At 34.7% G+C, this 12500-nt stretch overlaps 1 protein-coding gene across 1 annotated transcript in view; it reads right to left on the bottom strand.

The window, feature by feature from the left end:
• The window catches only part of LOC135226570 (vesicular glutamate transporter 1-like), a gene marked incomplete in the record, with an annotated part of 460825 nt that overhangs the window by 181488 nt on the left and 266837 nt on the right, over positions 1 to 12500 (bottom strand). Inside the window, 1 exon segment of the mRNA XM_064266253.1 lies at positions 8830 to 8892. Within this exon segment, the coding sequence (XP_064122323.1) occupies positions 8830 to 8892 (63 nt within the window).

Raw genomic sequence — 12500 nt, 5'->3', positions numbered from 1 at the left:
GAAAGGAAAAGATGCTGAGATGAGGGAGAGTGAATGAAGAAAGGTTCACCAGCTAATAATTTTTAGGGTAAAAGATACAAATAATAAAATGTTCATGGAAGTGGCTAATGACGGTGTAGTGAGGACATTGCAAAAAGTGACGGATGAAAAAGTCTCAATTGGGAGATTCTGTGGCATAGCCAGGAGAGTACTGTAAGATAACGACTGACCAGGGTTGCCAAGGTATAAATAGATGAGGATAACTTCAAAACGTATATACAAGTCAACCACTTCAATTATTCCATCGTGTATAATCACAGTACTACTTGTGTAAAAATGATACTTCAATTCCTCATTTTACAAACATCCCCAGGCTTGTTAACCATATGCTTTAACTTCTCAACACCATCACCAGTTAGAAAAATGACTACAGCAAACATCAGCCTTCCACACATTCTGTCTACACTCCCTTTTCTACTGTAAAAAAAGAAAATCTAAATCCTTCCTTGCCTCAGATTTCCTTATTATTCCTCCCATGAGGATTTAACATAGACACTACTACATAATAACCTTTTGTCTGCAACTTACTTTTTAATCATACCAGTCATTGCTGTACATTAACCTAACAAAAAATTTACCTTTATCAGAAAAGATCCCTAATCACTCGATAAAACGCCTTCTGTACGACTTATCTATCACACCTACATTATTCCTATTCCATAGAATATGTATACATCAATTCCGAGTTTATACAGATTTTCACATTTATTCTCAAATGTCTCATAACACAGCATCACAGTAAGGAGTAAGCACTTGATCTATATGCTTTCTTATTGTTAGTTTCAGTTTCCGAATCAAGCCCTTAAAAACCTTGTGTGCTATGTCATTTATTTCCACTTGACTTACCAATTTTCCTCTTGCGCTTTATTCTGTTTCTTAGTCAGATGAGTTTACAATCACCATCATACTATACCATGTATCTAACGTTTTATCTAGCACTTTACAATTACCTTATATACGTGTATATATAATATATAAATAGATATATATATATATATTATATATATATATATATATATATATATATATATATATATATATATATATATATATATATATATACGTGTATATATATATATATATATGTGTGGTGTGTGTGTGTGTGTGTGTGTATAATAATATATATATATATATATATATATATATATATATATATTATATATATATATGTATAAGTTATATCACATTTCCGTGATTTATATACATATATCGAGCGACAATGTCCTTTAATATCTAATTCGCTCTACCTCAGAATTAATATATTTTCATATATGCTTAACCGAAGGGGAATTTTTTCTCGATAATAGACTTGCCTAGACCCGGGCGCGAACCCATGGATCCTTTCAAATCCAGGAACGTAAGTGAAGCTTTTACCTACTACACCACCGCAAGAGCCTCTTGGCCACATATACATTGTAAACTTTTTCCCTTTCCTTAATAAACGCTCCAAGAAGAGGTCCATTGTTGGATCGATACTGTTGGGCATTTTTCTATGAAAAACATTTCATTTTCCTATGTAGAATACCAGTGAATTAACATATTTTCCTGTCTATGAAGATTACCAGTACTATACATATATATATATATATATATATATATATATATAATATATATATATATATATATATATATATATATATATATATATGTATATATAAATAAAAAATATATATATATATATGTGTGTGGTGTGTGTGTGTGTGTGTGTGTGTATGTGTGTGTGTGTGATATATGTGTGTGTGTGTGTGTGTGTGTGTATGTGTTGTACGTGTAATCATGCGTTTCTATGCTAATGTATGCCTATGACTGTGTTTAAATACACGCCCATATGCTACATGTTAAAGGTTTTCCTCACCTGTAAACCTTCATTAAATATAATTCATCGCAATTTATTTTGTTTCTTATCCTTCATGGCTGTAATCAAGAACAATATGATTTCCATGAGAATTTTTCCATTCCGGAAGATATTTTTACAGTACTATAACGTTAAACTAAACGTTTTCATATTATCTTAATATCCCTAGATCATCTCTCGGGTAAATCCCCGCAAATTTACAAACTCAATGCCATTTTAAAGACTTCCACCCATTAATTAGAAGTTATACTCGGTAAAATTCTCATTGTCATCATTGCATTAAAAAATTAGCGTCCTCATTTGGGTGGTGGAGGGGGAGGGGGCGGGGGTGCGGTGGGGGTGGGCGATATTTTTTGCATCAAATGGAACTGCAAAAGAAGCCATTCGAACATTTTTGCCAGCGTGGGCATAAGGGCTCAAGTGCTATTGCTCTGCCGCCAATTAGTCAAGAGCTGGAACTTGTAAGCCTTCGGGCAGACAGAACCGAATCAATCATGGCGTTCTCGATCTCTCCGTCTATCAATCTGTATATCTGTCCCTTCGTTACTGAAAATATACGGTTTTGTTACAGCAGTGTACAGTTTTATTTGTTATATGTATACCCATTCGTTTAATTGTCCGTTTTCTAGCCTTTCATTTATTATAACGTACCCGTTTTTATAGCTTTGTAACCTTAACCTGAAAACTCTGGCTGTCTATACATGTGTGTGTCTCTTTGCACAAGTTAGCGTTGTTTGTTACCGGCTTTGTAACCGAATCTCGTAACAAAGCTGTCCAAATAGTCGATGAATAAGTCTTTATCTTAACTTTTTTTTACAGTTGAATTCGCCTTTGAACATTTTCGTTCATGAAACTTTCCAACAATATTAATACACACTTGAAATAAGCAAAAGTTCGGATGCAGCAGCGGTGGCCAAGCAAGCTTTGACGATAAACCAAAGTTCATGAGAGCAGAAACATCAGAACGTCGGTCACCACCGCCACTGAAATGACCAGTTTAGGGTCGTTGCTGAGTGACATAGCGAGGACTGCAGAACAGATCTGTTATTAAAAGGGTAACGCAACTTGTTAAGTGAGCTATATCATTCATGTACTGATATATGATCTATTTATAAGTTTTTTTCCTTAATTTCGTGCCAAACAGTTGATGCCAGATTATTTGTTACATAAGAATTAATACACAGAGTATTGATGATTAGGATAATACAAATGCAAAAAAGTTTACAAGTATTGTCATGTACAGCATTTTGACATTCATATATCCATAAAAGTTAATATTATACAACAAGAGATAAAACAAGAAACAGACTACATAAATAATATTATGATTCAAAATTAAATCTGCTAGACGTAATATGTAATGTTAATATAACAAATTACTAGAGTAAAAGTAGGACCCTGACTATCATAGAGGAATTCTGCACAGCCAACAGTTCAGCTAAATAAAGATTTAAAGGTTATGCACACAAATTCGTAATGTGTTAGCATAGCAATAAATCGCGCATTAAGGCACTGTTATGTAACACTTAAATTGCTGCGCAGTGACAAAACTGAAAACAGAATGAGATACATAGTTCTGAAATAAAATGAATGATAAAATGAATTATTTTGCTATTCACAATAATAGGATATTAACCCAATAAATGCACTTCACTGAGGGCCTAAACCACTAGCATTACTATACTTGTGGGATATCTTCAATAATGTTGTCAGGTTCCCTTATGCTACGATGAGTCCCAAGGGCAAAAACCACAGTCACAACCAACAAAATGTCTTACTACTATGAACAGAAGCTAACACATTCGAAGTACAAGTGGTTTCAAGATCTACGGCAAGAGTGCCATGGATCCAGAAAGACAATTCATCCAGCTTTAACAACTCGAGGATAGAGTGCAATTATCCAATATGATCTCAAAACAAATTTTTAATTGTGCTAATTCTGATCATAACAGGCAGGGCACAGTAGTGTACAGATTTTCATTGATACCAAAAGTTTTGAAGACTTGAAAACAAATACTGTTTGAAAACTTGGCCTATGTAGTAGGATTATTTAGATTTAAAATCCTGAGTTGCTTTACTTGACTCTGCTATCTCAGAGTCTATGAAGGTATTGGAAAACACTATACTGAGCTCCTTCTCATTGCCGTTTAAGTTACGGGAACATTCATGGGGAAAAAGTTAATTAACTTAATAAGCTATCTTTCCACGAATGCAATATCTGCCTATGAACCAAATTGAAATAAAAAGTGCAAAGAGGAAGATAAATAAGTCACTTTCAATATATATATATATATATATATATATATAAGCAGGAAGCAGATTAAACGGGTCTTTTAAGTAGCGCAGTCGCTTTTCTAGAAGACTTTTCCTCTGCTTTATAACAAAAACTAATGAGTGATGCTCAGCAAAATCAGAATGTTTTCAGCAGCACATAAGGCGCGGAATTAAAGGTGCAGAGTTTTGCTGCTGAAATAATTGCTATCATTTGAAAAAGAAATACCATAACATTGAACTATTTTGTTTATGAGACAAAGATCAAGTACTTGAATACTGTCAGCATTCAAGTACTGGAAAACAAAATATAGTTATGTATTCAAACTAATTATGTGAAATTTCACTCGCCTCTCAATTTGGTTGGCCGAGTTCGTTCCCAGCTGCCGCCCAGCGTGGAATCAGAAGAATGTATTTCTGGTGATTAGAAATTCATTTCTCGATATAACGTGGTTCGGATCCCACAATAAGCTGTAGGTCCCGTTGCTAAATAACCAATAAGTCCCTAGCCAGGTAAATAAAAATCTAATCCTTCGGGTCATCTCTAGGAGAGCTGTTAATCAGCTCAGTGGTCTGGTCAAACTAAGATATAGTTAACTTTTATCAAGAGTTGGTTTGAGAGCTCTCTGGGAATGCCTGTCTACCTTATCCAATGTTTCACAGGGAGATGTTCTGGACTTTTGCTGCATTAGATTTATTTACTAGCTTTATGACCACTAGTCTTTGTGATAAAGTAGTACAGTACATAGATGATACAAGTGTAGTAGTCTTTGGGCTATGAAAATTAATTACAGTACAACTATAATTTTTATAACCACTTTGTGATGGAATTTGGATATCTGGTAATGTTTAGTTTTTTCTACTAATCTATTACTGAAACACAAGACTTAATGATACTTTTCTGGCATAAGTGATCTTAATATTAAGTAAGCAAATCAGCAACGGGGCCGAACTTTCTAATAGTAATTGCAAAATGGCTCTGTTTACAGATAGCTGAATATAGGATTAAAGCTTAGCCATATTAAGATTCGAATAAGAAGGCGCAGAGGGTTACACCACAAGCACAGTTGGTGGCTTCTACCAACTCTTAAATCACGATTTCTGCTTTGACTATACTCACCAGGAGTAAGGCCGACCTCTGGCCTCCCCCACTTTTACTCCTTGTAATATTTTTATAAACAGGTATGGTGATGCGGATGACAAACTTTTTCCCCTTTTTTTTTTTTTTTTTTTTTTCTTTTTTTTTTTTATTTTTTTTTTGACCTGTATGACATCGACATCTTGGGTCATGACAATTATTCCACGAGAGACCCATAAGTACTAAGTTATTATCTAATACTCATTAATTTTCATAAAGAAATTGAGGCATTACCTCATGTACATGTACTGTTTCTTTGTAAATACTCTGCGCTTTTTTCAAAGAGCATCAACATCCACATTCAGTTAAGACGCCAAAGTGATATCCAACGAATGTTCAGAGAACTTCTTTTCACTCTACTATAAAACTGTGGTACAGCCTTCTAGAAAGAACCTTGGATGTTACTGTTTGAGAGGTCAAAGCAGATAAAATACCACTGTGAAGCACCAGATGTTGATCCATGTCATAACTTATTTCTTTTATTTATTTATATCTTCATTACCGCGTATCACTTATAGTTCACGTATAAGGTTATTATTTCCTGGTAAAAATAATTGTGTACAATAACAGAAATGACTTTGTACCGATACGCATGAATTCTTTGTAATAGATGATTTGAGGCTCTATTCAATGTTCACTCGAATGCTTAGTGGAGGTAAAAATCAACGTGGAACACCGAATGAGTCTTAGAGGTTATTCCTATCCTTGTTCCTCGATGCCCTTACAAGATTGCCTTTTTATCTGGAGATACATTAAGTATCTCAGGCTTCATGTGTTAGGGTTATCCTCTGTTTGCATGAACTGATCCACTGACATTATATTCTGATATATTGCATAATGAAGGCTCAATATGGTTTCTGGTAGGCAAAACAATGAAAGGCATCTTATCATGTTCAAAGAAAAGGTTATCTATTTAGAGCTGCATATTGACCTATACAAGGGCTTCATGTTAGAGAACTTTATACATCACGTAGAACTGGCCGAGATCAACAGCATTATGAGCACTATGAATATGATCCTCTGGATGACTCATAGACTGTTTGTTAAGAGACAGCAAATCCAGAAATAAAAGTGGAGTCTGAAGAACCTGGAATTGCTTGATAAACAAGCGATGCTAGATGAACCCCATACGGAGGTAGTGCCGTCAGTGCACCTCATGTGGTACACTGTAAGCATTACTTAAGGTTCTTTGCAGCGTGCCTTCGGCCCCTAGCTGCAACCCATTTCGTTCCTTTTACTGTACATCCTTTCATATTCTTTTTCTTCCATCTTCCTTTCCACCCTCTCCTAGCAATTGTTTCATAGTGCAACTGAGAGATTTTCCTCTCAAATCTTTTACTGTCAATTTCTGTTTCATCGCTGAATGACCTCGTAGGTCCCATTGCGTGGCCTTTGGCTTAAATTCTATATTCAACTCGATGTTAGACGAACAATGTTCTGGATAGAATTTAATGCACGCTAGTGATAATTTCACACCATATTGGCAATCGCGTAGGTATAACCAAAGTAGTTGTTTAACATCTGTATTCTGTTTATTTTGGTAATATTAGTGTTACCTTGATGATACATGTTTTTATTGGACTCCACTGTAGTATTTACTTAGTTACTCTTTTATTTATTTATTTATTTATTTATTTTTCATTGTAATGGATATATTGCCTTAACATTTCATTAACAAGAAGTAACAGGAAGGGGAAATATCCTGTCATGGAGAAATTAAAGTCTGCTGAGGAAGGGTATTTTTCTGAATTGTGCTCTCCTGTCAGTTTACCCTAAGACATAGTGTTGGTAAATTCCATCTTCATAGTATGATTTTGATAAAAGTAGTTCAATCTTTGCTTCGTCACCCCTTGGAGGACTATATTTTACTAAAAGCTTTGCTCCTTTTTCCTTCCTTCATATGTTAAACATCATCTTCGAACACACAGGACTAGACTGCAGTTTTGTCACCATTATAATGCTCCTTGCTGGTTAAATCTCTATTATGGTATACAGCAGAGTTAGTCGAGAAAAATATATTCTTTTCAATATATATTTTACAGTATTACCAAAAGAAATAGCATAACGCTCTTCGACTAGGAACAACTGAGCTTCTATTCTTAGATCAAATGTCAAGTGAGTTCTGCAAGTAATTAAATTATGAACAGGAATATGCTGCTTATTTTTAATGTGGCAGTGTGCAGCAGCGGGTGAGGTAGCCGATTCCATAGGACCATTTCTTATTGAGACAGAGCGTACAAGTTTAAAATTCGGAAAGCTATTTTCAGCCCTCCTTTTCTTGCAAGAATGTCCGCGTTCAACAATTAATGAACCAGCAAGACTCAATACCACATAATATGTAAATGTAGATATGATGAGTGACTTTACTTTTCCAAAAAGGTCATTTTATATCAATGCACATTACGAGGAATGTGAAAGTGTTAGGTTAAGAAAGGTTATCTGAAGCTGTGCGACTTACTATAAGAGAATCGGGAAGTACACTTGAGAGCAGAGAAACGATGTGTACCAGACAGGAGGAGGACCTCTACCTGGGCTCCTTTCCTTGTACCATGACATGTATAAAGCTGAAAAACTAAGCTGAATTCTGCTGTGTGAGCTTCATATAACAAAGCTTGATAATTATATTTCCATATCAATTAAGGGTTGTGATAGGAATCGATTCCTTCAAAGGCTACTTTTCAAAGGCTTCTGGGTAAACTTCTTTTGAGAAGAGCTAAATTTTGCAGCTATTCCTCTCTGAATAGAATTATTGGCTGTGCTGATATGCTCACCACCAGATGTGCAAATCTGATGCCTGGTTTCTTCAGCAATAAATGGAACTCATCATCTCTATAAATCCTATTTTTCTTTTGTTGTCAAAATAATGGCGAAGCAGATGGACCGGTGCATTGTTTTCCGGAGACGATACGATTTGTTCCTGAGGCAGATACGGGAGAATGGAATTTACATTTTTTCAAGTTAGTGTCTACTCACAAAATAAGGACTTGTGAATACAGAAATTCCTTTAAGAACAAGTTTTCTTGGTGCTCAGAGGACAGAATTATACTCAGGAATAAAACGTTATCATGACTTTCATATAGATAGAGTTTTTTTAACCTTCTTTATTTCATATAAAAAGATCCGGCGCAGACAGTAATGTAAAACCCTCTGTGGTGTCATGTTTTAAGTTGTAATTTTGTGGTTAAGGATATGGGTGATATCATTCTATAGATGGCAGGTTCCACAATGACAACGAAATTCATGCAAAATAAATATTCCGAAAGTCCATACTCTCAGGAATTCAGTATTATCTCGACAAACGAACAATATAGAACTCCTTCTCGATGAAAGTTGACAATAAAACATTTGGATGAGCGAATAAATATTTCCTGTGATTGAAATATATGTATCCACACTGAATGAATGCAGAAAAGTGTAATGAGCGTGCAGGACCGACATGTTTAGTATTAATGCCAAAACTATTTAAGACTAAACTGAGCATGTAGGTACACACATGGAGAGGCAATAACAGTAGCACTTGACTTACCCTGCATTTTTGAGGTTATTGATTTTGGACGCTTCCAGCTCGAATTCTTCATACTGAACACCTCTGGAAAATAAATAGAAAATATAATTTTAACAAGAGCATCATTTACAGACATAAAACTTTCATACCTTACATTTTGTTAAAACAAGCCATTAGGTCACAGTAATTTATTCTTTTTCCTTCAATTAAATTTAATAAGTAATTGCATATATATATATATATATATATATATATATATATATATATATATATATATATATATATATATATATATATATATATATATATATATTTACAGATATATATATATATATATATATTATATATATATATATATATATATATATATATATATATATATATATATATATATATATATATTTGTGTGCGCGTGAGTGTGTGGGCAGTTGGTTGTTAAATTTGATAGAGGGAAAAAACAGTATATAATCTAAATATATAATATATATTTTATATATACATATACTGATATATATATATTATATATATATAATATATCAAGTATGAAAGGCTAATTAAAACACTCTGGTTTAAAGTTGAGGACTATATTTCGGTGAACTGATTTCCACTCTTATCAAGTAGTGATAATGGTGGAAGTCACTCCACCGAAATGTAGTCCTTAACTTGAAACCAGAGTGTTTTAAATGGGCCTTTTTATACTTGAGACGTATCCTGTTAACATAAGAATTTATTTACATGTACACACACACACACACACACACACATATATATATATATATATATATATATATATATATAATATACTATATATACTATAATATATATATATATATATGTGTGTGCGCGCGTGTGTGTGTGTGTGCAGTTGGTTGTTAAATTTGACTGAGGGAAAAACAGTATATATATATATATAATATATATATAAATATATATATATATATATATTATAATATTATATATATATATATATATATATATTATAAACTAAGCCTTAGCCTAGCCTGTTACAGCTTATAATAAGAACATTCATTTAAGAAATATCAATCAATGAAGGAGCGTGTAAAACTCAGATCACAAAATATAACAATTTAATAATAGAAATAACAAGGAATTACATTGACATTTACTTTAGTAGAAAACAATTCGCAAGGTAAACCAACAAAATTATATGAACCAATGAACGAACACACAAAACAAACATTTAAACAAACACCTGAATTAAATATACCAACGAAACTCAAAATAAAAGAAAACACACTGACTTACATTAACAATAGGAAGATGATTATCCTACACCGTGTATACAGAATATGTTGTCGTTAAGGTAGCCTGAGAGCGACTCTGCCTCCTCAAAATATTACAAGCCAAAGTAAACTAAATGAACGACAAGGATACTTAAATGACGACAAGGATACTTATATATATAAAAGAATCAAGCAACAAATGTCCAGTAATATCCAATTCTCTCTAGCTCAGAATTAATATAATTTCATATACGTTAACCGAAGGGGAATTTTTTAGTTGATAAGTTTGCCGGACCATGGGCTGGGACCACACAACGAGAATTCAAGACTGCGGCAAACGCACTACATGCTTAACATGGTGGAGGTAGGGGGTAGGATGATACCGATTCTCATTGCAAATACCCGAGTTCTCAATGATTTGTAGATGGGAGTCGGTATCAGTTATACTTCCCTTGATGGTTGTGTGGTTTAAGGCGCGTCACTGCAGTATTGAGTTCTTGCTACGTGGTTCCAGCCCATGGGACGGCAAACTTATTATAATCAACTAAAAAATTCCCCTTCGGTTAACGTATACGAAAATATATTCATTCCGATGTAGAGGGAATTGGATATTAAAGGACATTTGTATAGCTTTATGCTTGTATATGAATCACGGTGATGTGATAAAATTAATTTCATATAATATATACATACATATATATATATATATATATATATATATATATATATATATATATATGTGTGTCTGTGTGTGTGTGTGTGTGTGTGTGTGCGTGTGTGTGTGAGGTGTGTGTGTGTGTGTGTGGTTTGTTTACGTATGGTTGTGTGGTTGTGGGCGTGTATGTGTATGTGTATCTCGGAAACTCTTATAGTTTTGTAGCTGATTCTACAGATGAAAAAAATGTACGTACGAAGAAAAGAAAAGGTGCCCCTTTCTTTTCACCGATCTTTCTCATTCACATTGTAGCTGACTTCCACTCGTCTTTTCCCAGACCCCATTACGCACTCTCCGCCCCACCTATCATTCTATCAGCCAAAAGTCACTCACTCCTGTAAGTTATGTAATGGCAAAGGACAGCTTGTCAACAATAATATCTACACCCATATCTCTCTCTCTCTCTCTCTCTCTCTCTCTCTCTCTCTCTCTATACACTGTTTTCTCATACTTTGTTCCTGATGCGTGGCTTGAAGCTAAGAGACTAGTATTTGACAGGATTAATTCATCCTTCAGCCATCCGCAAATTTGATCGAGTTCTATTTCTTATCAGATTAGCTTTCTTTAGAGGTCACATTAGAGTCCTCATTTAATGTAAATTTCCTGATTATCATCCTTTTCATTGCAATAGCATCATATCATCATCATTATGCTCAGTACATCGTAAAATCATCATTAGCATCACTTGCTTTTACTTAATCAGCATCATCAGTACTATACACATACATGGCCAAAACAAGTTGCTGTAGATTTTGCCTGGATAGATATCTAGAAAGGTTTTCATTCGCTACTATATATGAACGAGAGAGAGAGAGAGAGAGAGAGAGAGAGATTTCTAGTGAGCTATCATAACCAACCGTGAGCCAGAGAAAGGCAACAGATTCTATCGGGGTATCTCTTTACAGAGAGACAGGATACATAACTAACGTGAAGAAAATATCCAATCAACAACGATAGCAAGCAACTCCGTCTTAAAGCTAGTAACTGATAGAAAGGGATCCCTGAACATAAAAATATCATAACTACAGCCTTTCGTAGCAGGCGATAAAACTGATCATTAAAACATTAACATTAAACATTAACAGACCAAAGCAGTAAATGTCATAACAGCAGCCACCAAAATTTAACCGCATAACGTCAAATCTGATACGAACAGTCCACCTCTCGGTGCATTCACAACATTCATCAACACCACAACACCACCACCTCAGTTGCTATTGTACTCTCTCTCTCTCTCTCTCTCTCTCTCTCTCTCTCTCTCTCTCTCTCTCTCTCTCTTGTCCAAATCCCCCGACAAACCTCCAGGAGATAGAATGGGGGGACGGGAGAGAGAGAGAGAGAGAGAGAGAGAGAGCTGAGAGGGGGGGGGGTGTGCTATAGAGAGAGAGAGAGCAAGACGGAGCGCGGGACACGAAGAATATTGATCTCTCCATTGTTCCTTTCTCAATACTGCGGCTTCGAGCTGTCCATAACGCTGATGTAGCCCGGATCACGAGACTTCTTGTTAGCTGACGCGCTAGATTCGTTAGTCCTTTGGTAAGGAGACAGAAAAAAGAAAAAAGACAAAGAGATATGGAAAGCTCATCTGGAAAGCTCCTGGGGAGAGGTGATTTTGAAGGAGAGATGTCACGATGAACAAAATAAATGTTAAAAGCAAAAATAGTTGTGTATATGACACAGCATAAAACTACCATATAATGTCATGATTACCAAATGCATAATTAGCACTGGAA

This window comes from Macrobrachium nipponense, chromosome 14 (genome assembly GCF_015104395.2).
Source record: "Macrobrachium nipponense isolate FS-2020 chromosome 14, ASM1510439v2, whole genome shotgun sequence".
NCBI lineage: Eukaryota > Metazoa > Arthropoda > Malacostraca > Decapoda > Palaemonidae > Macrobrachium > Macrobrachium nipponense.
Note: the sequence above shows the minus strand (reverse complement) of the source record. Positions and strands in the feature narration are given on the sequence as shown.